The sequence below is a fragment of the Zosterops lateralis genome (genome assembly GCF_965231275.1).
Source record: "Zosterops lateralis genome assembly, chromosome: 5".
Classification (NCBI taxonomy): Eukaryota; Metazoa; Chordata; class Aves; order Passeriformes; family Zosteropidae; genus Zosterops; species Zosterops lateralis.
Window position 1 is genome coordinate 3,143,127 of NC_139766.1, and position 27,407 is coordinate 3,170,533.

The 27,407-nt window shown below is 53.6% G+C and overlaps 2 protein-coding genes across 3 annotated transcripts; both read left to right on the top strand.

The window, feature by feature from the left end:
* Nucleotides 1-1,611: 1,611 nt before the first annotated feature.
* On the top strand, nucleotides 1,612-18,239 carry LOC310909327 (RING finger protein 37-like). 2 transcript variants are annotated; one of them, XM_083861027.1, is made up of 5 exons: nucleotides 1,612-1,686; nucleotides 10,453-10,549; nucleotides 11,733-12,909; nucleotides 15,402-15,563; nucleotides 17,904-18,239. In XM_083861027.1, the coding sequence occupies exons 2-5, from the start codon at nucleotides 10,496-10,498 to the stop codon at nucleotides 18,116-18,118; spliced, it is 1,608 nt and encodes a 535-aa protein (XP_083717153.1). In that variant the 5' UTR covers nucleotides 1,612-1,686; nucleotides 10,453-10,495; the 3' UTR covers nucleotides 18,119-18,239. The 2 variants fall into 2 exon arrangements, with proteins under 2 accessions (XP_083717153.1, XP_083717152.1); XM_083861026.1 differs by lacking the exons at nucleotides 10,453-10,549; nucleotides 11,733-12,909; nucleotides 15,402-15,563; nucleotides 17,904-18,239 and adding an exon at nucleotides 5,762-8,379 and having other exon boundaries at nucleotides 1,628-1,686.
* Nucleotides 18,240-23,584: 5,345 nt separating this feature from the next.
* Nucleotides 23,585-25,707, top strand: LOC310910078 (vasotocin-neurophysin VT-like; the record flags this gene model as incomplete). The annotated part of the gene is made up of 3 exons (XM_083862528.1): nucleotides 23,585-24,225; nucleotides 24,699-24,900; nucleotides 25,523-25,707. The coding sequence occupies exons 1-3, from the start codon at nucleotides 24,106-24,108 to the stop codon at nucleotides 25,705-25,707; spliced, it is 507 nt and encodes a 168-aa protein (XP_083718654.1). The 5' UTR covers nucleotides 23,585-24,105.
* Between the last annotated feature and the right edge of the window lie 1,700 nt (nucleotides 25,708-27,407).

Here is a 27,407-nt window from a genome sequence, read left to right on the forward strand (position 1 = left end):
AAAGCAGGACTGCCTGGTTTGTTTGGTTGTGTCACAGATGGGAGAACCAGGGGGATTTTGGGGATGGATCCACAGCTGGAATGGGGAACTGGGGGAGAAAAGTTTCACCCTGGATGTGCCAGCACACTCCAATCCAGCTGCAGTGGTGGGAAGGCAATTCCCCTTCCCTCCTCTGCCTTCCAGTGGAAAAGCCATTGGAGCATCTCTGGGGCTTCCCTGATTTCCCCAGCACACCCCTCACGTGGCTGAAGGAGTGGAAAACACTCAAAATGCAGCAAATTCGTGTTGGATCCCAGATGTTTGGGGTGAGGGTTTGGATGCAGCCCCTGGGTGAGGTCCATCCACCTTCCCTCATAACCAGGGAGGAAACACCACGTCCAAAACCTCCTGCAGGTTTTTTACTCAAATGAATCCCACTCAACTCTGTCAGGGTCACTAAAAGCAACAGATAAACGTTGTTTTTTCTTTAAAAACCCGGCAATTCCAGCACTTTTCCGGATGACAGCTTTATTAGAGAGGTCTCCTGCCCTCTGGTGACAAAGCTGGTGCCTCCCAGGGCAAAGGGAGTCAGGGATTCCATGAGTTCGCTCAGGTTTAAAGCCTGAGGTGCCACCTCCAAACCCCTGTGGCCTCCTGAAAATGGCATTTCCTCACTTGCCAGGGAATAAAAGCCTGATCTGAAGGAAGAGGTGGACAGGAAGTAAACCTGGCAGAAATATCAGGAAGGGACACAAGTGCTATGTAAGGCTCAAGGCAATATTTGAATAGTCAGCCAGTGCTGGAAGCCTGCAGTGGGCAGGAGAAAGATTTCTGGAAACAGTGGAGCCGTGATTATTGGAAATACTCAAAGGGACACCTTCCACTGTCCCAGGGTGCTCCAAGCACTGTCCAACCTGGCCTGGGACACTGCCAGGGATCCAGGGGCAGCCACAGCGTCTCTGAGCAGCCTGTAGCAGGGAATCTCCACCTTCACAGGAAATAATAATAATAATAAAATGTTTTGATTTCGACCCCCCCAAAAAAGCAAACCCCAGAAAAACAAAAGCATTTTTGCTCCCTGCAGGAAAGGTCTGTGTGTTTGGAGCTGGATTTTAGAGCAGGGATTGGGGTTGGGTGATCACAGTGGCCCTGCCATCCCTCTGCTGCTCCTTGGACCAGGTGAGCTCCATCCCCAGCTGGTGGTGGTGATGTCAGATTATTTTTCCTGTCATCCCGAGACATCAGAGAATGAGGGAATGGTTTGGGGTGGAAGAGATCTCACAGAATATCCAAACCCAGCCTTCTGCCATGGGCAGGGACACATTCCACTAGCCCAGGCTGCTCCAAGCCCCGTCCAACCTGGCCTGGGACACTTCCAGAGATCCAGGGGCAGCCACAGCTCCTCGGGCGGGTCGCAGGGCTCGGGGGGGGCTGCGGAGCGGCCGCGGCGCCTCAGGGCCAGCCCCGGGACCGCCATGGCGGAGCCCGCGGTGGGTCACGTGATTCCGATATATCACGTGATTTTTTCTCGCGTCACGTGGCCGGGCGGGGGGCGGGGCCGCGCGCGCGCCGCTGGCACCGCCCACCGGCTGCGTGCGCGCGCTCTGGGAACCGGAAGTGGCGTCACCGGCGCGCGACCGGAAGCGGCGGGAGGAGGCGAAGGGGGCAGGAGGAGGAGGCGGCGGCGCCGGCGCTGGAGCGGCCCCGGTGAGTCCCGGCCCCTTCCCGTGCCCCTTCCCTTCCCCTTCCCACCCTCTTCCCACCCCCGTTCCCTTTCCTCTTCTCTCGTCCCCATCCTCTGCCCCCAGCCCGAGCCGCCCCCTCATCCGGCGGGGCCGCCCTCGTCCCTCCCTGGGCTGCATTGCCCCATATACATATATGGAGATATATATATGGATCTATACGTCTGTGTGTATGAATTTATGTCTTATGTGTCTGTAGGTGCAGTCATAGGGGTGAGGACCGGGACTGGGGCTTCCAGCCCTGCCCCCGGTGCTGCCCTGGAGCCCCCCCCCGGGTGAAGGGAATTGCACGGAAATGCTGCGGGGGCTGGAGCCCCTCTGCTCTGGAGACACAGAGTAGAGCTGGGGGTGCTCACCTGGAGAAGGGAAGCGTCCAGGGGGACTTCAGAGCCCCTTCCAGGGCCTAGAGGGGCTCCAGGAGAGCTGGAGAGGGACCAGGAACAAGGGATGGAGGGACAGGACACAGAGAATGGCTTTGAACTGCCAGAGGGCAGGGATGGATAGGATATTGGGAAGGAATTGTTCCCTGTGAGGGTGGGGAGGCCCTGGCACAGGGTGCCCAGAGAAGCTGTGGCTGCCCCTGGATCCCTGGCAGTGTCCAAGGCCAGGCTGGATGGGGCTTGGAGCAACCTGGGACAGTGGAAGGTGTCCCTGCCCATGGTAGGGAGGCAGAATGGGATGAACTTTAAATCCCTTCCCACCCAAACCAGTCTGTGATCTCAGAAAAGGAGGAAAAGGCCCAAACAAACCCAAAAGTGGCAATTTCACACCCTGACATCAAAACCTATTGGAGAATTTTGTGTTGCTCTCCTCACCAGCCCAGGCACAGCAGTTCGCGCCAAAAGGAGCCATTTTATCCCCAGCATTTCATGCCCAGATCATTCCTCACACATCCCCAGGAGATTCCCTCTGCCCTTTGGCTGTGGATGGAAGCACAGAGTGAGGGGATTCCAGAAGCCCCTCTGAGTGTTCCAGAGGGATCAAAAGCCCTGACAGCATTTTGGGATGCACCAACCTCCCCTTCCACATCCCCTGGGGTGGCTGTCATCCCTCTGGGAATGTTCTTTTCCAGGTGTTTAGTGATGCTCAGCTGTGACACTTAAAACAGAGGCGTTTCCATGCCTGAGCAGCTCCTCAAAGGGCATTTCCAGCCTTCAGGACCCGGCTCCAAAAATTCCTGGAGCTCCTTGGAGCTGCTGGAAGTGAAAATTCTGGAGAGACCTGCCCAGAGGTGGGAAGGAATTTTGGCTGTGTTGGGATGTGAAGTGGGAGGGGGAATGAAGGAAGGAAGGAGGGAAGGCCGATTGCTCAAGGTGAAGAGAGGCAAATCCAGGGAAAGTGTGGGTGGAGTTGGAAGAGATCTGGGGTGGAAACTGGAAAGATCACAAAGATTTGGGCCGGGGGTGGGAAAAATCATGGGAAAAATCACTTGGAGGAGCCCTTGAGGGTGCTTGGAACTGTCTTGTCCCATCCCAGCCTCGCTCTGCTGTTTGTGGTCTCCTCTTTTTGGCTGGATTTGGAGCAAAAGGAGGAGAGAAGCAATGTCTCCACTGCCTGGATTCCCAAATGTGTCACAGCTCCACAGTCAATCCGGGGAGGATATTCTTAGCAGCACGCGGCGCTCGCCTTCGGAGCCTCCACCAGGGCTTTGATTCCCTGCCTTTGAAGTGGGGCTGTTGTTGCTGGGAGGGGTTCTGGGAGCAGCAGTGCTGGATTTCCTGGGGAGTATCACCTTTCACAGCAGAGAGGAGTCGGTTTGTATAAATAACCTGGGTTTTGTTAGCGGAAAAAAATAGATAAAGACGCTCAGAAATCGAGTCAGGCGAGGAAATGGCTGGGAAAGCCTCGCCTGGATAAACCTCCTCTTGTTCAAGATGGTTTTTGGAACTTGTTCCAGCCCCTCTTAATGGTCCAAGCTCTGTGAGGTGCTGGAGGAGAAGGGGGTTTCTCCTTCCCCAGGCAGGTGCAGTCTGAGCCTTGTCCCCTGTCACCTGCAGCCACTTGAGGCTGGACACCACAGCCAGCAGAACCAGGAATGATCATTTTATCAGACATTCCCTTGAGCTGAACAGGAGAGCTCTGAAATCCAGCTCTTGGCTCGGGTTTTCCTGTCCAGCTTCTGAGGAGGCTTTTCCTCTCCCTGCTCCCCAGACAGGCAGGAAGGGACAGAGTCTCTCCTGCCTGGCACAATTTGACTCCTCGTGCTGGGATGGGACAGTCACAGCCTTGGAACAGCCTGGGGTCTGTGGGACAGAGCCTGATCTGCCCCTGGGACTGCCTCAGGGTGTTTGGAGATACAGATAAGGTGCCCAGTGGGCCGTTGAGCAGCTCACAGTATTTACTGATCATCCTAAAAACACAGTGGCCTCTCTTGTACCCTCCTCCTTGCATGGCTCTCCCCACAAATCCACATTTCAGTTTGCCTTTCCTTCACCCCAAAACCCCCCAGAGCTTCTTGGTCTCCACCCCAGTTGGTTTTTTCACCTCTCTGCTGGGGTGGTTTCTGCTCCAGCAGCTTCTCCTCCCTCTTTGGCTGGTGTTTGCTGCCTCCAAGCTCTGTCCATGGAGCAGAGGGTGCCAGATGTCCTCATCTGCTTCAGTGGAATGGATTTCTCAGGGAAGCAGTCGATATTCCATCCCTGGAAGTGTCCCAAGGCCAGGTTGAACAGGGCTTGGAGCAGCCTGGGATAGTGGAAGGTGTCCCTGGATCATGGGAGATGTGGGGATCCTTATACACCCAAAAAAAAATCCAGTTGATGCTCAGCCAGAGCTGCACATGAGCCCCCATCCCCCTATTCTGCTCACACACCCCAAACCCACCTCCTCTGCCCCAAAGTGCCCATTTTGCTGCTGCAAAACTGGGTTTGCCTGCACTGATCCCACATCTTGCTCCATCCCTGATCAGGAAGCCGTGGAAACAAGCAGGAGGTGTCCACGAGGATTTATTTCCCCGTGTGGGGAGCACAGAGTGTGTGTTGCAGTGGCAGCATCTCTGCCAGGCTTTGACTTTCCTGATTCCCCATCTCCTTCTTGTACTGAGGGATTTTAAGGAAGTGGATAGCACCTGTGTGATGGGCATTTGGGTGGGATGAGGATTTAAGAGAAAAATCTGACCTGGTGCTTTTTTTTTTTTTTTTTTTTTTTTTTTTTTTTTGATCAGCATCTGAATCGTGGTAAACAAGGCTGGTTTGGCAGTCAGTGCAGGCTGGCAGCACCCAGCTGGACTCCTACGGATTTCTCATCCTCACCCTGCGAGCTGGAGCTGCCTCAGGCAGGAGTTAGGAAGGCACCAGCCATTTTTAAGCCTCCTCTATACCCTAAAACTCTGGGAAATGCTCTCAAATCTGAACCTTAAAGCTCCGTTCCCCCTGGTTCTCAGGCCTGGGATGTAGCATCACATAATGATTTGTGTTATTTCTCCCCTGCTCTTCCCCCACTTTGCTCTGGTCACATTTCTTCATCCCTCCCACCTCCATCTGCAGGTTTTGGGCCAGTTTTCAGTCTCTGCACTTGTTCTGTGGAGATTTTGCTCCACATGCTGTCTCCAGGTGCAAAGGGCAGTGTGGCACCCTGGATATTTGGACAACTTCTCAGGTGGTGGTCAGTGATTCAGACCACAGTGACCAAAGCAGCAGAATGCTCTGTCTGAACACATAAAGCCTCCTGAAGCTGCAGCTCTTCTGCAAAAACACTTTTTTTTTTTTTCATTGCTCAGAATGAAAGAAAAACAGCTCGGGTCTCTTAAAATGAAAAAAACATGATTTTTTTTTCTTAATTCTCCTAGTCTGTGCCAGGTTTCTTGTGTCTGCTGAATAACAGGTCATGCCTGGCAGCTTTCTACACCAACCCCAGGTCACCTGGTTGCTCATCCCGAGCTGCCTTTGCATGAGGTGACATTCCATAGTGGCTTTGCAGGGACCCAGCTGCCCTGGCCAGGGGAGGCACTGGCGCCTCCTCCCTTTGGGTAGCGTAAAGGATTGATTAAAAACGTGCTGCCTGTGAGGTGGAGGCCACTCACTCTCCGTCTGCCCTTTTTTCAGTACCTGGAAGCAGCTCTGAGCCCCACTAAGTTGAGATCCATGGCTACGGTGCTAATGTGCCGAAGATTGCCCGGGCTGAGCAGGGTGACAGCGTTTTCCACCACAGCCAAGCACAAGGCCCAGCGTGGCAGCAGCAAAAGCAAGAAGGGAAAGCAAGATAAACCAGGAGCAGCCAAGGCTGGGACGGAATCCGGGGCTACAATCCAGCTGCTGAAGCCACAGGACTACAGAGTGTTGTATAATCCAGCTGCCTATGCCAGAGGCAGGGCTGGCTCCCAGCAGCACGTGGATAGGGAGGCCAGCCAGGCCCTCGGTGACATGTTCACCACACAGGCTCTGCAGACATTCCCCGCTGACTCTTCCCAAGCTTTGCCACCCGTCAAGAAAGCCCTGCCCAAGGCCAAGTCCAACATGCTCCTGGAGCAGACCATCCTGGCCACGCTGTGCAAGGAGAAGGAAAAGCAGGAAATGCACAACTCCAAGGAGGACCCCCGCGTGTTCCAGAAGGGGAGGCCTGAGTACAGATCTCTGAGCTGTGACAGCGCTGAGCCAGCACAGACCCTCCCTGCAGAGGAAGGGGACTCGATTTTACAGGGCGTGGATGGGTGTGAGGGCAGCCCGGGAATTCTGATGGATTCTTTCCTCAAGCTGAGCCGTTTGCCAGCGGAGCGACGCGCAGCGCTGGCATCTGACCCCAGATTCAGTGCCCTGTGTCACCACGTTGTCACGGCCATCAGGCTGTTCAGCACCCCGGATCTCATCCAGATTTTAAAGGCTTGTGTCCCTTTGGCCGTGCCGGCCTCCCACCCCCTGCTCGACGCGTGCGAGGCCGAGTTCTGCCGGCGGGCGTGGGACATGGGCCTGGAGCAGCTGCTGCTGGTGGCAGATTGCTGGCGCTGCCTGGAGCGCAGCGTGCCCTCCTACCTGGGCATTCTGTTCAGCTTTGCCAACCTGCACTGGCAGGACCTCACCTTGCCCCAGTTTGTGCAGCTCCTTTACATCATCGGGGAAGGCCGGAGGGCGCCCGCGGACTTGGCGCAGAAGGTGGAGAGCACCATCCTGAAGCACTTGGACGCCTTCACCGTGGAGGAGCTGGGTGCCATCTGCCTGGGGCTCTTCAAGTCCCTCAGTGGGATTTCTGACCACGTCATGAGGAGGATTGCAGACAGGGTGGCCCTGCAGATGGAGGACATGAGCACCTACGCCTTGGTGAACGTGCTCAAGATGCTCCGCTACACCCGCATGGACCACCTGCCCCTCATGAGGGAGCTCGGGAAGGTGATTCCTGCTCGGATTCCTGCCACAAACATCCAGGGCATCATGCACATCAGTCTCACCTATTCAGCCCTGCACTTTTTTGACGAGAATGTTTTGGCTGCTGTAGCCGCCTCGTTGCCTTCCAAGGTGTCCTACTGCCGGAGCAAAGATGCTGCCAAATTCCTGTGGTCCTTTGGGTGCCTGGACTATGAACCTCCCAACGGGGAGGAGTTTTACTCCAGCCTGATAAAGCAATTGCACGCAAAACTCCATGAGTTCAGCAAGTTTCCAGAGCATCTCCTTACTGCTCTGCTTGGCCTGGCATTCGTCAAGCGCTTCCCAGAGGAGCTGATAGACTTTGCTTTAAGGGAGGAGTTTGTCCGGATAACCGGACGTAGCAAATATGAGCTCAGCAAGGACCTGTTCACCCTCGGTAAGAGCGTTGAAATCGAGTGCCCGACCTACCAAGGCAGCCGCCTCCCACCTCAGCTTTGCCAGGAGTTCACTGAAATGGTTTCAAGCTTTGCAGAGCGGGAGATCTACGTCAGGCCTGAGATTGTGGAAGCCACGTCCCTCCTCGAGAGCGTGTTGGGAGGCCCTGAGTACGTGAAGAACCACATGATCCTGCCCCACACCAGGTCCAGCGACCTGGAGGTGCGTTTGGCCATGGATGGACATCCCATCCCTTTCAACTTCAAGGATCCCGTGGCAGCCGAGAAGCTAAAAGGCATGGGAGTTAGTCTGACAGATGATTTAATGTCTCAGCTCATACAGGGGAGAGCTCATAACCAGAGTCCCACGGGAGTGGGAAATGAAGCCAGGATTCCTGGACAGGAGCGAGGGGACGCTGCAAGAACACCGTGCTTTGACAGAGCCCTTCCTTCAGGTGCCACATCACAGGTTGTGCCTAAACCAGGGCTCTGGCAGCCTCAGGAGGTGAGGCTGGCACTGCAGGTGTCCAACAGGAACCACTTCTGCTACGGCTCCAAGAGGCTGCTGGGGCTGCACTGCCTGAAGCGGCGGCAGCTGCGGCTGCTGGGCTACGTGGTGGTGGAGATTCCCTTCTGGGAATGGTTCCCTCTGCTCAAGCGCACGCGCTCCGAGAAGCTCAGCTACCTCCACTACAAAGTGTTCTGCCCAGCACTGCTCACCAAGGCTGGCTAGTAGGGGCAAGAGCTTGCCCAGAGCCTCCCCAGTGCATCCCCCAGTGGCTGGGTGCTGGGTGAAATGGTCTCTGGGGGTTTGGCTCAGTTTTTTTGGCAGGTGCTCTGTGTGACCATTTCTGCTTTGGTGACATCTGTACTTCCCTTTTGTACCTGGATCCTCAGACGCTTCCACCACAAATAAAACCTACTAATGATTCGTTTTTCTCTGTGATTGCTTCTTTCTCTGTGATTGCTTCTTTCTCTGCCCTAAACAAGAGTGGTTGGATTTGGTGCCTCTGTGAGAGCAGGAGCAGAGGATATTTAGTCATGAGGCTGAGCTGGGTGCCAGGAACACACCCAGCTGTGTCCTCGTGTTTCCATCCCCATGGAGCTGAGAGCACAGCCTGGGTTTCTCCTTTAGGATGGAATCTGGATGCTGAGTGGGACTGAGGGTTGGGGTGCTCTGACCTCAGGACACTCATTTCATGATCCAAGGACTTTATTTGGTGTCCACCATGCACGTTCCTTATGGCAGCAGCTCTGTAGTCTCATAAAAGACACCAGGAAAAGTTGTGGTGACAAACTGCAGACAGTCTGTTTTAAAATTCCTTGTCCAAAACCACTGAGGATTTTTTTAAGGTCTGTGTTTCACTGTCTCCATCCAAAGGTCTTTGTTCACCTTAGGGAAGGCACACACTGAAGAGAGAGGAAAAAAAAAACAAAAACCCAGCCATGGATAAAAGCAACTCAGTGACTCAGCTTTTGTAGCAGAGTCTTTCAGCAGAAGGGAGTGCAGTGACTTGAAAATGCAGAATAATCCATTTTCATACTGAGGTATTGAGACTGGAAAAATTAACCTGAGTTCTTTCTCTCAGGGTCAGAAACAATAGGAGAAAATCCTATAAAATACCCATACAGAGCTCCTCATGTTGCAGAAATCTTCAGCCCAGGAAAGAGTGGAGAGATAAAACAGGAGGAGGATCCTGAATTTTCCCAAGGAAGGGAGCAAGGAGAGTTGTTTTGCCACTTTTCATAACATGAGTGCTGAGGGCCAAATGAATTTACCACTTGGTAAATTCATTTTGATTCAAAATGAGCAGTTTTGAGGCACAGCCTATAGCATAACTGTCAAGATGTGAGTGCCAAAAGTCAGACCAGTTTAAACAGTTCCTCACTGGCAGCCCAGCTCTGGAAACCTCTCAGACTCAGAAAGGCAGGAAAGTCGTGTTGGAGGAGAGTTGGTGTGTGCTTGTGCTGCTCCTTGAGGAGCAGGAATTGCTCCTCATGGCTGCCAAACCAAATTTCAGGATAGAAGTGCTGCTCACCTGGCTGTTCCTCTTGTAAGGTTCACACGTGCTTCATTCAAGGCATTGTAACCAAACTCTGCTCTCTGCAGGTGTGAATTCCATGTTGGGTTGGGTTTTATCCGTGGGATTTGTGCCTGGAATTCCACCTTTCTCCTTGGCAGATGCAGCACAGGGAGCTCATTAATTCTGCCTTTCCAACGTGCCCCCAGAAGGCCAATTTCATTTGGGCTGAACCAACAGATCAGTGGAAAATCATTAAAGAGCTGCTTGTTCTTGGAGGAGGCAGCGAGTCCCTGATTTGCAAGGTTGCCCAGGGCTGTGACATTTTACTGGGGTTAACATGAGGTTAAATCTCTCACCTCACAGATAATTTCATTCTTAAAAGGGTTCTGAGAGAGCCAATTCCAGTCACTTTTTTTTTTTTTTTTTTTTTTTTTTTTTTTTTTTTTTTTTTTTTTTTTTTCAATGGGAAAGAAGGTGTGTTCACTGGAGTTTCTTTAATGAATGCTGGCAGAAGGATTTGGTGTTCAGATCCCAGACATCTCCCTCAGAGCTATTCCGTGCCCTCTGCTCCCTTGGAGTTATTTAACACCAATTATTAATATTTGTGGTTAATCTGGACTCACTGTGACAGCCTCCTGTGCTGTGCTGGTGCTTTTCTACACCTACAAAACTCCTGCGTCTTTGATAAACCTTCAGATCTAACTGCTGGTCTGTTCATAGGTGGTTTTAGTTAAAATAGGCATTTTCTCTTTGATTTTTCTCCACAGGTTCACTAATTAATATTAATGTGATTTTTTTTTCTCTCTCTCAATCTCATCTCTCCACCACATTCATTTGGGTTTATATTGGCTTCACCTCCTGGAGTCAGACCTGAGCTGCATTTTAGGAATTCCCAAGCTTGTAACTCATCCAAAACACAAGATCCTTTCACTGCTCATGGATATTCACTTCCTTTATTTTTAATTTTCTTTTTCCCAAGCTGACTCTGATGCTCAGCCAGTGACCTCTCTCCAGCTGCCAAGATGGTAATAAACGTCTGTCTCCCACAGTTCAAGCCAAGAATTCACTGCAACAAGGTAAAATTGTGATGAGGGGGTTTTGGGGGAGTGGGAGGGATGGAGGGATTAGGTGGAATTATCCTGAGGGGAAGCTTGTTCACTGCTGCTCTGGGATAATCACCATCACTGCTCTGATGTGGCACACACTAAATTTTGGAGGGAAAAGCCCAAATTTTGCAGGATCTCATAACCAGACAGCATTATGTGCTTCCAGGTATAAGTTCTTTGGCTTGAGTTCTCTTTTTCCCTGCAATATTCCAGCTTTCCCTCTGCCCATTGGAACACACAGCTCTTGATAATGTTTGCTGAAGTTACTTCCCAAGTATTTCTGGTTTCACTCAGCACATCAGAATCTCTTTAAGAAACTCAGTTTTCATTCAAATCTATTTTTTAGTTGTAAGTTTCCACCCCAAAATCCAGGACAGCCTTGGCTTTGTAAAGACTGTGCTGCAAAAGCAGCAGTGGTGGAATCTTTTTATGGAGAGACCCAGCCAATGCCACAGAGGTTTGGTGTGATTGTCATGATCAAGACCATATTAAACAGGTGGAATAAGTGGATTTTCCTCGTTTTTATTTGTCCATTCAGCAAGGGCTGCAGATTTCTCATAGTCTGGGGCTTCCAGGAAAGGGAATGGGTTGAATCAGTCTGGCCAGGAGCAGAGCAGAGGGTGGGTTTGGATGTTCCAAACCAGACCCAGCCTGGTTTGATGGATCTCCCTCAGGGATGGGCGAGGTGGCTCCCAGAGGCTGATTCACATCCAGACTTTCTCTGGAATCCTGTAACTGTGATTCCAAGTGCATTTCCACATGGATAAGTAGGCACAGAGAAAATCAGGAGACTCCCACCTGAAAAGGGAGACTGAAAGAGGAGATTCCCATCTCCCCCACGCTCATCCTCTGCTCCCAGCCACCCTCTCCTCCTTGACTTATTTCACTGAGCCAGCCAAAACCATGAATTATCCCTAATTTTCCATTCATGCAGCAGTTAAATCAGGTGTGTACATGGTAACAGGATGCAGGAAGAGGGGATGGGTGCATGTGGCTGGAGGAGGGTGGGTGGGAATGGGTCTGCTCTGCCTTACAGCAGGATCTCCTGCCTGGCCTGAGCTGCACATCCTGAGAATCCCTGGGAGTGCTTGTGAAATTGGCTTCCCTGTATTCCCTTGCTCCCAACTGAGCCCAGTTTTGTGCTGGTACACAGATCTCTGCCGATGGCTACGAGGTGGAGAACCTGATCTCCGAGGACCTGGCCAGGAGGAACCGCGGCTTCCGCAGCGAGTACTTCATCAAACCCCCGGTGCACGTCACCATCTCCTTCCCCTTCAACATCGAGATCTGCAGGATCAACATCGACATCTCCTCCGGGGGCTACCAGACCTTCTCCGGGCTGGAAGTTTACACCTCTACCTCATGCAACAAAACCTCTTGGCAGAGCCCTGAGGGGCAGTGCTCAGGTCTGGCCGGGCAGCCCGTGTCAGACAAGGACACCTTCACCCTGGTGGGCAAAGCTGTCTTAAAAAATCAGAGCAAAGTGACTTTTGGCCACAGAGGCTTCAAGCCGAGGCCTCCCTTCCATCAGATGGAAAATGTCTTCTCTTATCCCGGCTCGGTGTCCCAAGACCTCTGGAACAAAGGGCCGGCCTCGCTCAGCAACGTGTCCCACCTGAAAATCTGCATCACCCACGTGGCCGGGGGGGGCCTGCCCAGCATCAAGAGGCTGGAGGTGTGGGGACAACCTGCCAAGTCCTGCCCACAGGAGGTGATTGAGGGCGTCTTCCAGGTGGCCTCCCAGTTCCTGGCCCAGGACATCGGCAGCGTCAAGCCGGAGCCCTGGACGCCAATGGAGAGCGACTGCGTCCCCTTCAGTGCCAACGAGCAGCAGACCCTGCACAAGCTGGTGGACGTCGTCCAGGACATCCCCGAAGAATTCCTGGACCCCATCACTCTGGAGATCATGACTTTACCCATGCTCCTGCCCTCTGGGAAGGTGATCGACCAGACCACCCTGGAGAAATGCAACCGGAGCGAGGCGTCTTGGGGCCGTGTTCCCAGCGACCCCTTCACAGGGGTGGCCTTCAGCCAGCACTCACAGCCCCTACCTCACCCCACCCTCAAGGCCAGGATAGACCATTTCCTGCTGCAGCACAGCATCCCTGGCACCAACCTGCTGGGGAGGGCTCACGCCTCGGAGAGCCTGGTGCCCTCCTCCATCACCATGTCTTCTCTGAAGAGGAAAATGGACTGCATGGATCAGGGCTCCCTGCAGCCGCCCTATTTTTCTGCTACAAACTTACTTGTCACGGCTACCTCAGAGAACAGTGCTAAAAAAATGAAAACTGACAGTGACTGCCACTTGATCCAGATGGACTGTTCCACAGGTATCATGGCTTCCCCCAAGTCACCTCTGTTCCTTGAGTGTTGGGACAGCCCCAGGCTGGGGTTTCAAATCAGGACAAATCCAGTGCAAGTTCTCATCACACCTCTAGAAAGCTTCCAGGCTGTTGATGGGTGTGGTGGAGCTGGGTCATTTCATCCACCTCCCGTGTTCCCTGTTCAGTATTTCACAGCCCTTGTTTGCTCAGGTCACCCTATTCCTCTTTAAGTTTGAATTTCCTTTCTCTTCCTCCCACGTGGAGATAATATTTTTCTCACCATCCTGGTTTGAAGTTTCTTTATCCAGGGGGATTTATTGTGTCTTACAAAAATAGGAAAAGAAAGGTCTGGTGGTGCAGTGGTGATGGCACAGGGAGTCCTGGCTCATCACGAGGAAAGGAGGTGGGAAGGAAGGCAGGAATGGAACACAGAACAAACCACAGCAAGGGAATTGCAGGGAGGAGGGACAGCTCAGCCTGGGAGAGCCTTGGCAGAGAATTTGCAGGTGGTTAAAGCAGAAAACCTGGGAGAGGCTAAATTAGACAAGGAATGTGACTTGTGGCTGCAGGGGAAGGGAATGTGTGCTGGTTTCCCTTCATCCATCCTTTTCCCAGTGATGTGGGAATGCAAAATGTCCTGCAAGATATGGAGAAAAGGAGGCTCAGGTGGAACCTGAAATGAGGATGGAGCCAGGTGGGGGTCAGGCTCTGCTCCCAGGGAACAGGGACAGGAGGATACAAGGGGAGAGTTAGATTGGATTTTGGGAACAATTCTTTCACAATTTGTTTGGGAACAATTCTTTCACAAAAAGCCCTGGCAGAGCTGCCCAGGGCAGTGGTGGAGTTCCCATCCCTGGAGGGATTTAAAAGCCATGAGGATGTGGCACCTGAGGACAAAGGGTGTAAATCCAGGTGTGTGAGTATTTCATGGTTGGCTCTCCAGGCAGGTAAGCCCAGTTTCCTGGTCTGCTCTAACCCAGTGCTCTGGGACATGTCAAAAGGTGACACAGAGCTGCTGGGACCTGTCACTGCCTTCACCCTTCTCCCAGTCTGCCCAAAAACGTTTTGAGGACAAAGCTCAGGTGGCTGTTTGATTTTAAACAAATTCTTCGGCTGAAAATAATTGATGTCGGGTGGTACCAGGAAGAGCAGGGAAAAGTCAGACTGCACATTTGTGCTCTGATCCCTCATCCTAGAGTTTTTAGGAGGACTCTTTGGTTATTTTGGCTGTGGAGGTGTGTGACAGCTCCCACCAGGATGTGCCCCAGCCTCACAGGAGCAGGAGCTGCCCTGTGGGTCCCGGCGCTCCCGGGGCTGCCGTGTCCATACATAAATCAAAGCAGAGTGCTCAGCCCACGGAGCTTGTGCTTCACTGGATCATCAGCCTTGATTGGTGGAGCAAATGTGCAGCACCAATTGCGAGCTGCCCCTCTGGGAGATGGATTTAACAGAATTAGTGATGCAGACGACATTCTCTTAATGCTTCATCTTAATTAGCGCCGTCGGTGCCGCACAGGGCAGCCCTGCAGGGAGGGTCCAGCCCTGGCCCTGTGGCTCACAACTGGGACAGGGAGGGAAAAACAAGTCCCACGGATTTTATTAATGGTTTAAATGTTCTCCCTGAGCTGCATGGAGCAAGGCTGGGCTGGGATCTTCAGGAGCCAGCTGAGGGAGTGTCCACGATTTCAGGGAAAAAAAACCCACTTCCTGGGTTATTTGGAGTTTTGCCCTCTTTCAGTCCTGCAGATTTCTACAACTCCGTGAAAGGAGGGTGCAGCCAGGTGGGGTCAGGCTCTGTTCCCAGGAGACAAGAGGAAACAGCCTCAAGATATGCCAGGAGAGGTTTGGGGAGGATATTAGGGGTAATTCCTTCATGGAAAGGGTCCCCCAGCCCTGGCACAGGCTGCCCATCCCTGAAGGTATTTAAAAAGCATGTGGATGTGGCACTTGGGGACATAATATAGTGGTGGCCTTGGCAGTGCTGGGTTAAGGGTTGGGCTCGATGATCTTGGAAGACTTTTCCAACCTCAGTGAATCTGATCCTGTATGAGTTGGCACTGGGACATCACATGAATGTCTGGTGGTAATCCATAGAGCATTCCACCTCTAGGACCCAAAGGAGACAAGGCACTCCACTCCAAATCCCAGGCCCTCAGTGGGGAAAAGACACCTCTCAACAAAACAAGTGACAGGGCTCCTAAAATCCTCCAGAGCCAAGGCAGTGTTTGCATCAGAGATTCTTTTCCCCAGCATCTGCTTCTCCATCTTTTTCTTGTCTTTGCAGACCTGGTGTCTTTGTTTCCCTTTGCAGACCTAGTCTCTGTTTCTCTTTGCAAACCTGGTCTCTGATTTTCCCTTTGCAGATTTGGTATTTGTGTTCCTCTTTGCAGACCTGGTCTCTGATTTTCCCTTTGCAAACCTGGTCTCTGATTTTCCCTTTGCAGACCTGGTCTCTGTGTTTCCCTGTGCAGATTTGGTATTTGTGTTTCCCTTTGCAGACCTGGTGTCCCACGAGCAGAAGCTGTCGGAGAGTTTGGACACTGCCCTGACCTCGGCCCTCAGCTCCATGCCCTCCTTCACAGCCAAGCTGATGAAGAGCCAGCAACAGGCTCCAGGAGAGGGGAGCTGCAGCAGTTCCTGGAGCGTGGACACAGTCCTTGGTGAGCAACAGGCACCCCTGGATCACCTGTGGGAGCTGGAGCTGGGTTAACAGGGATTGTTGTTGAGAGCCCAGAGTATTATATATTCCATATAAAAATATGACATTGTCTCCCAGCAAGCTTTACTTCACAATCCTTGTCTCTGTCTCAGCAGTTTTGCTGGTTTATTCTCCCACTGAGGCAGGTTAGGCCTTGCTGAGCCCCACAAGGTGTGGGATGTTGTCCATGCCCACAGTCAGAGCAGGCTGTGGCACCAGTCCTGTGATTTTCCCATGTTCTGGGCTGTCTGTGCTGCTCAAGGATGATCTGGGATGTGTTGTGCCTGGACACAGTGCTCAGCCTGCTCCAGCTTAGTTCAGACTGTTCTCAGAGCTCTGCAGTTTGGGCTGAGTGGTTCAGTGTTGCCTGTGAGCTGCGTGGAGTGAGCTGGGGGTGGAGAGTGAGTCTGGTGTGGAGATGCTGCAGGAGATTCCAGCAAATTCCAGTGCTTAAAAGGGCCTTGGAAAAAAATAGGGAGAGTCACTTTATACAGATAGATGATGGCTGGACAAGGGGGAATGTTTGTAAACTAAAAGAGTAGGATGAGATTGGATATTGGGAAGAAATCCTTCCCTGTGAGGATGGGGAGGCCCTGGCACAGGGTGCCCAGAGAAGCTGTGGCTGCCCCTGGATCCCTGGAAGTGTCCAAGGCCAGGTTGGATGGGACTTGGAGCAGCCTGGGATAGTGGAAGGTGTCCCTGCCCATGGCAGGAGGTGGAATGGGATGGGCTTTATGATTCCTTCCAACGCAAACCATTCTGAGATTCTTTGAAATGCTGTGTGACATCCCTAATCCCAGCAGGACTGAGTGTACATAATCCAGGCTACAGAGCCCTCCCTGTTTGCCTCCCACCTGCTCCCCAGCCACTCATCCAGCTGTGTGTGCATTCCCAAAATTATTTCTTTGGGGTGCAGAGGTGATGGCACAGGGAGTCCTGGCTCATCATGAGGAAAGGAGGTGGGAAGGAAAGTAGGAATGGGACAGAACAAACCACAGCAAGGGAATTGCAGGGAGGAGGGACAGCTCAGCCTGGGAGAGCCTTGGCAGAGAATTTGCAGGTGGTTAAAGCAGAAAACTTGGGAGAGGCTAAATTTTTTCTTGGAAGAGAAAAAATTCCCAAAATTATCTCTTAGAAGCATTGAATCTTCAGATGTCCCTCCAGATGTTCTGGGTTCTCTTCCCCTGGCTGAGGCTCTGCCTGCTCATGGCTCAGAAGGGGCTTCAGAGGGACCAGGTGACCCTGGGAAGGGCTCTGTCTGTCTGTGCCTGTTTTTCCCTTTCTCCCCCTCCCCAGACAGCTTTTGCTGTTTCACAGTGACATTCAACTCTTAAGCTTTTTTTCCTGTCCCCTCTAAAATTGCTGCTGTTTGAGAGCTGAGTAGCCCTGGATGGGTCGTGTGTGACAGGAATGCCAAGTGACACCTCAGCTGTTCCACCTGGGGCCTGGGGGCCTCAGATTTGGGCAGCACTGGCACAGAAGGGGTGGGTCACACTCCCTGCCTAACCCACTTCTTCTGTCCCTTTGTTTTATGCTCTCAGGCTGTGCCATGTGGGGTTTAGGCTGGACATGAGGAGGGATTTCTTCACAGGAAGGGTGATGTGTTTTAGCTTCTTTCTGCCAGAGTCAGGATTAAATGCCTGAGATGGTATTTCTTGTTTGGACTCAAATGTTTATTAATTCTTATCTATATCACAGTCTCATAAACTGTGAGTTCTACAGCACTCCAAGCTAATAAACTAAAAATGGTCTCTCTCTCTCTACAAGGCCTTTTAAGAATAAACTGTCCAATTAAGAAATGACACCTAATTTTTTTTAACTTTTAACCCAATAACCAACCACCTGTGGCCACAATGTGGACTTTTCTGTCCAATTACCAAATACACCCAGACCCACGAAGAAGGTGAAAAAGAAGGACTTAGCCTGCACCCTAAATCCTCCATTTGCTTTATATATATATTACTTTATTCTAAAACCTTCAACTCTTACGTTTTCCACCATGTGATATCACACACTTCTATTCAAACTACACACCCATAAATCCCAGTGCTGTCACTCAATTTTGGAAGCCTCTTCCACGACCTCAGGTCCAGTGCAGTGTTTTCTTGGAGGGGTCAGTGTCTGTCAGCACAGAAAGCCTGAAATTCTCAGTGCCCAGGGTTCCAACAAAGGGGTGATCAGACGCTGTTTGGGGTGGAATCACCAGGAACGGCTGGACACGGTGGTGTTGGGTCACAGTCTGGCCTTGGTGATCTCTGGAGGTTTTTCCAACCTGCTGATTTCTGTGGTTGTGTATTTGCAGAGCACGGCAGGAGCGGCCAGACCCAGGGATGCGCTTCCTGCGGCAAATCCTTCTCCTGCTACTTCAAGACGGAGCCGGTGTACCAGCTCCCCTGCGGGCACCTCCTGTGCCGGCCCTGCCTGGCCGAGCGCCAGAAGGCTCCGGCCTCCCCCATCCACTGCGGCAGCTGCAAGAGGGCGGCGGCCACGCACGATGTCCGGAGGGTTCACTTCTGAGCCCCGAGAGGAGAACCGAGAAGGAGCTGCTGCTGTGCCCCGTGTCCACACAGAGCCTCCAGAGGAGCCGCCGGGAGAGTGGAGAGGACTCGGTCTTGTGCTTACAGAGCACTGGGGGGTGGGAGGGGTTAGAGCGCGGCGCCGGAGCCTGAGGATGACAAAAAGCCATAGCTTCTTTATCAAGGAATATGTATTTATCCAGGACTGGTCTCCAGCACTGCCCCCGAGGCTCAGAGGTTTAGCACAGGTGCCTTTCGGACCAGCTCAGCTTCCCCCCTGCGAGTTTCATGCCACGTTTGACCAGCAGCCACCCGGTTGTGGAGCAGGTAAAGTCCTTGTGAGTGACAACAACACACAAAAGCCCCCTCTGACTTCCTCCCCTTCCCCACCTCGCCCTCCCCTCCCTGCTGGGAGCATTTCTCTCATCCTGGGATCAAGAGTGAGAGGCCGTGTGAGGTGTGAGGAGCTGGCAGTGATCTCACCCTGCTCATCCAGACTCTTGTAGAAAAGCCATCCCATCCCACCTTCTCGGTTTATGTCGTGTGCCCAGCCCAGCTCCTGGCTGGCTGATAGACATTTAAGCCTTAATAAAATGTTTAAAGTCAGGTTCTGTCTCTCTCTGCCTCCTCATTAGTCTCATCCTGGGGCTCAGTGATGTTGTGGAGTGCATCTCTTGGCAGAGGAGGAAACAAACAGGCTGGAATATCCAAATCAACATGGAGGAGCTGCAGACCATGGGTTCAGAGGGGTTGTAGCAGCAGCCTTGTGCATCACAGGGATGAGACTCACCCCTGGGGGCTTCAGAGAGGTGCTCAGAAAAAAGCCAGACAAAAACAAAATGACTTGGATAAGTTCTGTCCTGGATATGCCTGGGTAAGGTGACATCAAAGGGTTTGTCACCTCTACAACCCCCTGCTGGTGACACTTAATTGATGTTCTGGGTCATAACGAGCCTCCAGCTGACTCAGCTCACCTTGCTCACACCTTTATTTGCTCTCAAAAGGCACCTGAGCAACGTTTGTCGTGTTCCTGGCACGGGAGGGAGCTGCTCATCCACTGGAACTTGGCTTTGTGCTGGCCCCACACCGATCCTGCTCCCTGTCTGCGTCAGCAGGAGCTCACAGCCCGTCTCCATTCCCAGCAAAAATAGAAAATCACACGTCTTAAAATAATAAACACTTAGAAAATAAGCACAGAATTCCTAAAAGCCCCACGATTCGGAGGCAGTAAATCCACTCCATTGCAGTGGTGGTGTCGTGTTTGCAGTGAGCCATCCCGGGGTGATTCAGCTCTCACACCTCCCCCAGGGAAGGGGGAAGGATGGATGGCTGCCTCTGGATCCTCAGAGACATCACTTTCTCCACAGCTAGCAAAGCTTGGATGCTTCTAAAGCCACTGACAAACTCCGGTGCCCAAAAGTTCCTTGTGGGGTCCCGCCAGTGGGGAGTGACCCAGGTGGGAACCATCTCCCAAATAATCTGCTTCTTTCTGCAGGAGCCACACGGAGCGGGGGTTGGAAGGAAGGGGTGGTGTTGGGACATCAGGTCCCCTTCCCTGCTCATCTCCACCTCACTGCAGGTTCTCAGAGCCTTCATCCCCCAGTTTCCCTCTGGGGCCCTTGGCAGCACATTCCACCTGCTGTGTCCCCTCTTACAGAAGATCCAGGGATGAGTTTCCCTCTGCCCCCACATCTTGGAGCTCAGGGAAGGACCACCTACCCCAGCTGGCTGTGAGTCCCCTTCACTCATCCCAGGGCACTGAAACCCCTGTGGGCAGCAGGACCCTCTCTGCACCCCAAGGTGGTGAGTGACCAGGAATTTCCTTGGCTGCCTCTGCCTGGACCCACAGCAATCCCTCGTCAGCTCCCATATGGATGCCAGCAGCACGTTTATTCCCAGAGCCAAGCCTGTCTTCTCCCTGGGAGCTGGAATTGACTGCAGCCTGAGCAATTTACTCTAATGCTGTCCTTCAGGCATTTTTTGGACAAATCCATCCCTTGTTGGTCAGTGACTTCCTGCAGTGATGTCCACATCCCAGCAGGGTGGATTTGGCCATGGGAATGATGAAACAGTGCCCCAGCCAATCTTGACGTTGGCTGTGCTGCCTTTAAAGAGACATCAAAGCTGTTTTCCAGCTGTCAGGGAAACAGAGGAGCATTTTTATCCGTGATGTGAGAGGAGGAGGTGCAGGATCCCCCTCCCTGCCACCCCCCAGCCATTAACCCCCCATCAGCCACGGGGCCACGGTGACAGTGACAGATCCATTTGAGGAGCATTAGAGCTCCCAGGCAGGAGCAGGGAGCTCTCCCTTGCCAGCCTGACCCTCCTCTCCAAGTGACATCTTCCAGAAGTTTCTCCTTCCTTGCTGCATCCCCCTCCAGCCACGGCAAAGGCAGGAAATGCACAAATCAGTGAAATTCATCCCATTTTTCTGATTGATCCTGATTCAATGCTGTGGTTCTCGTTCATCCTGGTTAAACTTTGGCACTGGGAGCTCTGTGTGCTGCAGCCAAGCTCCATCACCTCCATCCCTTCTCCTGCCTCCAAAGGGGCTCTCACAAACCTCCCTGGGGGCTCCAGAGTAACGAAGCTCCTGCTGTTAATGAAGGAAGGGGAAGGTTCACATTGGATATTAGGGAAGATTTCTTTATGGAAAGGGTGGTCAGGCACTGGCACAGCTGCCCAAGGCAGTGGTGGAATCCCCATCCCTAAAAGGATTTAAAAGCCTTGTGGATGTGGCACCTGGGGACATGTCAGTGGTGGCCTTGGCAGTGCTGGGGGAATGGTTGGACTCGATGATCTTGGAGACTTTTTCCAACCTCAAAAATTCCATGATCTCCATGGCTGAGCCCCTCTGGCAGTCCCAGCCCCTTTGCTGGTGTCTACAAGAGCTGGGGCTGTATTTTGGCTGAGCAAGGGGACAGATTTGAGCGTGCTGCCCCATTCCCAGCCCAGGTCAGGCCTTTGGGATTTTCCCCATTCCCGAGGGGAGCTGGGATAGGGAGGCAGCCACTGACGCCCCGATGGATTCCCTCGTTAGATCAGCCCTAAGGAAGGGGCATCCCCTGGGAAAGAAGAGCCTGGGGAAGAGCAGGGACGTGGCAGAGCAAATCCGCTGCTGGAGACACAGAGAAGGGACCCTGGGGCTGGTGTTGGGGGATTTGGGGTAGGACTCTGAGTGGCCCCAAATCCTCAGTTGGGAGCAGGGTGTGGGATGGGGGCCCAGCAGCACCCCAGGTACCAGGTACCATCCCAGCTCAGCAGGGCTCTGCCCGCTCCTGGGAAATCCATCCCCCTGGGATCACTTATCCCATGACTCACCCCGGCTGACCCCGATATTTCCCTCACCAAAACCCCCTTTTTGTGTTTTCTACCTCGTTTCCCCCTCCCCGTTCCCACCTCATCCTCCCCTTGATTCCCGTAAGTGATTCTGCGTTGTGGCTGCGGAGCCTCTGCAACTTGGAAAAACATTTTATTAACCTTCCTTGACTTTAAAGAGCATAATTACATTTTAATCTCATATTCCTGCGTTATCATTCCAGACACAGAGTCATTTGAATGCAGATCGTTCCCGGCTAATGTAATTTTACGATACAGTAATGAAGAGACGGAGCACGAGCGCCTAACACCCAATTTAGAGCTGACATTTGGGGTTCTTTTAAAGAAAAGTTTTCCCAGCCGAGGGCTTTTGCGTCCTCCTCGGCCCTGCAACGTAAGTGGGTTTTGTGCTCCAGCTGTGAAGGGATGGGTTTGGATGGGGAAACGAGGCTGGTGCTAATGATGTTGGTCATTAAATCCCCCACGGGGGTGATGCAGCGTCACGGGCCAAAGTCGGGAACTCGCCGCTCCCTCTGGTCCCATGGAGGGCTGAGTCAGGGGCTGTGGCCACCTTCACCCCCCTGGAGGGGAGGAAATCGCCCTCATCTCACTCAGTAAAAGCCCCAAAGCCCAGGATTGTCACCCACCCGGGTTGATTCATGCTCCAAAATCACACGGCAGGAGCTGGGAGCCCCCAGCGTTGATACATAAAACACTTCCCTGCGTGCCTCAGTTTCCCTTGGAGGGGGCAGAGCGGTGCTCTGGGGTTCAATCCCCTCCAGCATTGCTCCCTGCCTCCTGTGGAGCTTTTCAAGGCATTTTGAAACAAACACAAAGGTTTTCCAGGGAGGATTGCAGTGGGATCACTGTTTCCTTTGGGATGCTCAAGCAGAACAGCCCCTTCCCCACCCAGGGTACCCCCATTCCCCTCACTCTAACTGGGCCTGGGCTGTTTGTCCAGCAGGAAAGGGATGTTAATGATGAAAATGAGAGCAAACTAATGAGGGGCAGGGGGAAAACATATTCAGCCACCCTAAGTGATGTCCAGGCTGATTTTTATGGTTCTCTGCCTCAATTCCCCACCTTATGTGAAGATGAGTAAAGGATAAAACCACTGCAGAAGAGGGACCACAGCTGGCAACACCCTCCTATGTCCAGCCCCCCCAAACAAACCCCTCCTGATCACTGTGAGCCAGTCCCAGCATTTTTTGGGGGGGAGAAGGAGAGGGTGGATACTCACAGGCAGCAGATTCCTCCCTGCACATTAATTTCACTTTGCTGAGCTTGCCTTCGGTGTAGCTGGAAAAAGGATGTGGGAACAACAAGAATATTCATGGCTGGATGGGGCAGGAGGTTGTTGATGGTGTTTTTCCTGTACAGATGTTTTTGACAGCCCATGAGTGACACGAGTGTGCTGGTGCCAAACCCAAATGTTCCTTTTCTTCTGGTCTCCCCCTCTCCCGCTGGTTTTCCTGCCTTCTGGTTTCTTGGAGAAGAGGGAGAAGAGGCAGGAGAGCCGTGGGTAGCACTGATGGATCACTCTGGGGACAGAGTCCTGCCCTGCACCTTGATGCCACAGGCAGCCCCTGGGTTTTGGGGTGGTTTTGTGCACCAGGGGTTCTCTCCCAGCCCCAACCCTGTCACTCCCCTCCGGTTTCCCTTCCCAGAGCAGCATCAGTCAAACCAGCATCCCACAAACCAGCATCCCACAAACCAGCATCCCACAAACCAGCATCTCTCCCCAAACCAGCATCTCTCCCCAAACCAGCATCCCACAAACCAGCATCCCTCCCCAAACCAGCATCCCACAAACCAGCATCCCTCCCCAAACCAGCATCCCACAAAATCTGCATCTCTCCCCAAACCAGCATCCCTCCCCAAACCAGCATCCCTCCCCAAACCAGCATCCCACAAACCAGCATCTCTCCCCAAACCAGCATCTCCCAAAATCTGCATCCTTCCAAACCAGCATCTATCCCAAATCAGAATGCTCTAAATAAACAACCCTCTCTAAAGCAGCACCTTCCAAACCCTTATCTCTCCCTAAATTAGCATTTCTCCCAGATCAGCATCCCTGTGAAAGCAGCAGCTCTCCCAAAATCCACATCCATCCAAAACCAGAATCATCCCCAAACCAGTACTCCTCCCAAAATCCACTTCCATCCCAAACCAGCATCACTCCCTAAACCAGCACCCTTCCCAAAATCCTCATCCATCCCAAAACATCTCCTGAATGAACATCTGTCCCCAAACCCTCAACTTTCCCCAAACCAGCACCTTCTGAAGGAGCACCTCTCTCTGAATCCAGCCCCCAGCCCATCCAGTGCCCCTTCCCAAGCACATCCCAGGGCCAGCCCGTGTCTCTTGGAGCAGCCAAGGGTGGGATCCACCAGCCCTGAGTGCACTGAATCATCTCAATTACAGATTTGCTTGGATGCGATTTGGGAAGGAAAAAAAAAAAAAAAAAAAAAAAAAAAAAAAAAAAAAAAAAAGAGAGAGAGAGAGAAAGGGGAAAAAAAACACACAACAAAAAAACCCAACCCATCCCTCTTCTTCCTCCTCCTCCTCCCCTGGGAAGGGGTGATGGCAGCATAAATAGCAGCTCTCTCAGCACGGGGCCAGACGCAGCTGGAGCAGCTTCCCCTGGCACGGCCGCGGGCACCCTGCACCATGGCAGAGCCTTCGCTGCCCCTCTCCTTCCTCTGCCTCCTCGCCTTGTCCTCCGCCTGCTACATCCAGAACTGCCCCCGGGGCGGGAAGCGGGCTCTGGCCGACACAGCTCTGCGACAGGTACGGGCCGGGATGGGCGCTCCGGGACACGGGACGGGGCTCCAGGAGGGGACAGAGGGGCTCTGTGGGGTGCAGAAGCTCCCCCGTCACCTCTGGGTACCGCTGGCTGTGCCACGTTCCCGGAGCGCTGGGGTTTTTTGGGATGCTGGAGGACACGCCCCAGGGCAGGCGATGGGGCAGTGGTGGAATGACCTCTCCAAAGTGGCATCTCGAGAAGAGGCTCAAACTTGGCCACTGCTGGGCTGGTGGGGGGGAGAGGACAGGACAGAGCATGGAGAGGGGACAGGGAGGTCAGGGGGGCAGTGGGGACACCCCAAAGTGGGGACACGAGGTGGCAGTGACCAGCCTTGGTGGCAGTGTGGTACCTCCAAGAGGACCTGCCTTCTATGCATTCGCATAGGTGTTTTTAATACCAGGGGGTGCAAGAAGGGGTTTTTTGGGGGTATGGGCACTGAGGCAGCTCCTTCCCGCAGTGCATGCCCTGCGGCCCCGGCAACAGAGGGAACTGCTTCGGGCCCGGCATCTGCTGCGGGGCGGAGCTGGGCTGTTACCTGGGCACGGCGGAGACCCGGCGCTGCGCGGAGGAGAATTACCTGCCCTCGCCCTGCCAGGCCGGCGGGCAGCCCTGCGGAGCCGGGGGCCGATGTGCCGCTCCCGGAATCTGCTGCACCGCCGGTAAACCGGGACACCGACACCCTGGGATGGGGAGTTTGGGGTGGGCGGGGAGCGTGGGGCGATGGAAAAGGGGAGAAGTCTCCGGGTAAGGCTTCTCTGGTGGATGGTTTTGTCTTAGGGAGGGGAAAGTGAGGCGTGCAGGGGAAAGTGGTGTTGGCGCTGTTCGGAGATAATTTGGGAGTGGTTGGGTTCAGGCTGAGTGTAAGGAAGGAATTATTTCCTGTGAGGGTGGGGAGGCCCTGGCACAGGGTGCTCAGAGAAGCTGTGGGTGCCCCTGGATCCCTGGAAGGGTCCAAGGCCAGGCTGGACAGGGCTTGGAGCAACCTGGGATAATGGGAGGTGTCCCTGCCCATGGCAAAGGATGGAACTGGATGGTTTTTAAGGTCCCTTCCCACCCAAACCATTCTGATTCTAACGGATTGAGCTCGGAGCTCCTTTCTGACCCACCACGAGCTTTTCCCTGGCCAGCACAGCCTCCCTTGATGTGCCAGGAAATCCAGCCCCGCTCCCCGCTTAACGGGAGAGACAAAACTGCAGCGCCACCCCTTCCCCGGCCCAAAACAACCCCCCGACGATCCCAAAACAACCCTGTTCCATGGCCACATTTTTCTCCCGGTGGCAGAGACGTGCTCCATGGACACCGCCTGCCTGGACGAGGACAGCGAGGGTGCCCAGGAGGCGGCGGAGGAGAAGAACCTGACGGTGCTGGACGGCTCTGCTGGAGATCTGCTCCTCAAGCTCATGCACTTGGCAAACCGGCAGCAGCAGCAGCAGCAGCAGCAGCAGGGCAAGCACCCCCTGCTCTGAGCCAGGGCTTGGGGAAGTCTCCCCTACCCTGACCGACCCCTCCACCCCGGCTCTGTACATAGGAGACCCAATAAAAGTCCTCGTGCACTGTGGTGGCCTCGTCCTGGGCACTCATGGGGGGCTCCAGGGGATCTGGATGTGGCTCAGGATGGGGGTGTTGGAGCATCTTCTGTCTCCAGATCCCCGCAGAGTGCAGGTGGTTTGGCTGGGCTGGGTGCAGGATTTGGCTCCGTCCTTGTAGCTCCCAGGGGAAGGAGCTCAGGCTGAGCTGGGTTTTGGGATCTGGCCATCGAGTCCCACCCTCAGCTGCAGGAGGCTGGGGACAGCTGGGATGTGCCACCCTCATGTTATCTCGTGGCCAAGCCTCTCTTTGGGGTGGATTCAGGGCCTCGCTGCCTTCAGGAATCAGCACAGCAGCTGCTAAAATGATAAAAAGTAAGGAAAAGCAACCCCAAATCCCTCAAGAGCAGAGAGATTTGGGATCCCAGCTCTAAAGAGACCCTCCAGGGCTGGTCTCATCTTTCCCCATCCCCTCTGGACACCAACAGGGCAGATCAGTCCCCGTTATCCCACTGTCACCCCCCAAAATTTGGGGTGCAGTTATCCCAACCCTCTCCCAGCTCTCTTACCCTGCGGGCTCCTTTCTCCGAGGTCTCTCTGGGCTGGGACTGGCCACGGCACAGGGGACAGCTCGTCCTTTATACTGTCCCTGAGGGAGGTGGCACCTCCAGGGAGGTGGAGCTCCCTGACACCGGCGGGATCCATCCTGCCCACGGCAGCTCCCCGCAGGGGATGCAGGATTGATCCAGGACCTGCTTCCCTCAGCCAGTGCTTTATCCCAGCCCTGGGGGGGAGAGTGACCCCAAATCACCCCAAAATCATCGGGAAAGGGGTGACACCAGTGTGGATGGGGGACTCCAAGCTGGGATGAGGGAATTGGGCTTTCAGCACAGCTCTAGCACTCAAGACTTTTCCAAGATGCAGGATGTGAACCCCCAACATTCCTGCAGCACTGGGAAATGTGTGCCTGAGCTGGGAATGTTCTGTATGATGGACACCTCAAAATTAAGCAAAAATCGAGTCCTCAGAAAGCACCAGGGGTTGATAATTGTGGTTTTTCCCCACTTGTCTACCTGAGACACATCCTGCAGGGATCTGGGCACTCCTGGAGCAGCCACAGGGGCTCTGGGATGGCAATTCCCTCCCTCCACCCTGTGCTGCAGCCGGAGCTGAGCTGCTGGGACAGCACACAGCAGGTCCTGAGCCCCATTTCCAACAATTACCATGGATCCCAGTGCCTGCCTTGTCCCCAGGGACTGGGACTGACCCCGGGTGGGTGACAGGGACCTGCCTGCCCTGGCACCAGCTGCACTAAGTGGTAGATTTTGAAGCAAGCCAGAGGAACAGGAAAAGGTCACGGCTGTCCGGCTCTGGGCTGCCTAATTCCCAATTAAGCCGGTGCAGGGTAATGATCTCAATGGACGTCAAGTTTTGTCCTCAGCAGGGAAATTTATTCAAGCTGGGAGGCTCCTAATTGGGATAAGGAAGGCAAGGGGCCGGGGTGAGCAGGACCTTTGGTGGTTGCGTCAGCCTTTGGCCTCATCCTCGGTGCTGCTTTTCGGGGAGGAGGGGGGGCTTTGTCTGCTGCTGATGTGGCTCAGGACACCACATTCAATCCCTCTGTGCAGCTCCAAGGAGAA

What these genes read in the sequence shown, in the direction of transcription:
- LOC310909327 (XM_083861026.1), top strand. Translation starts at nt 5,801, where the DNA reads ATGGCTACGGTGCTAATGTGCCGAAGATTGCCCGGGCTGAGCAGGGTG.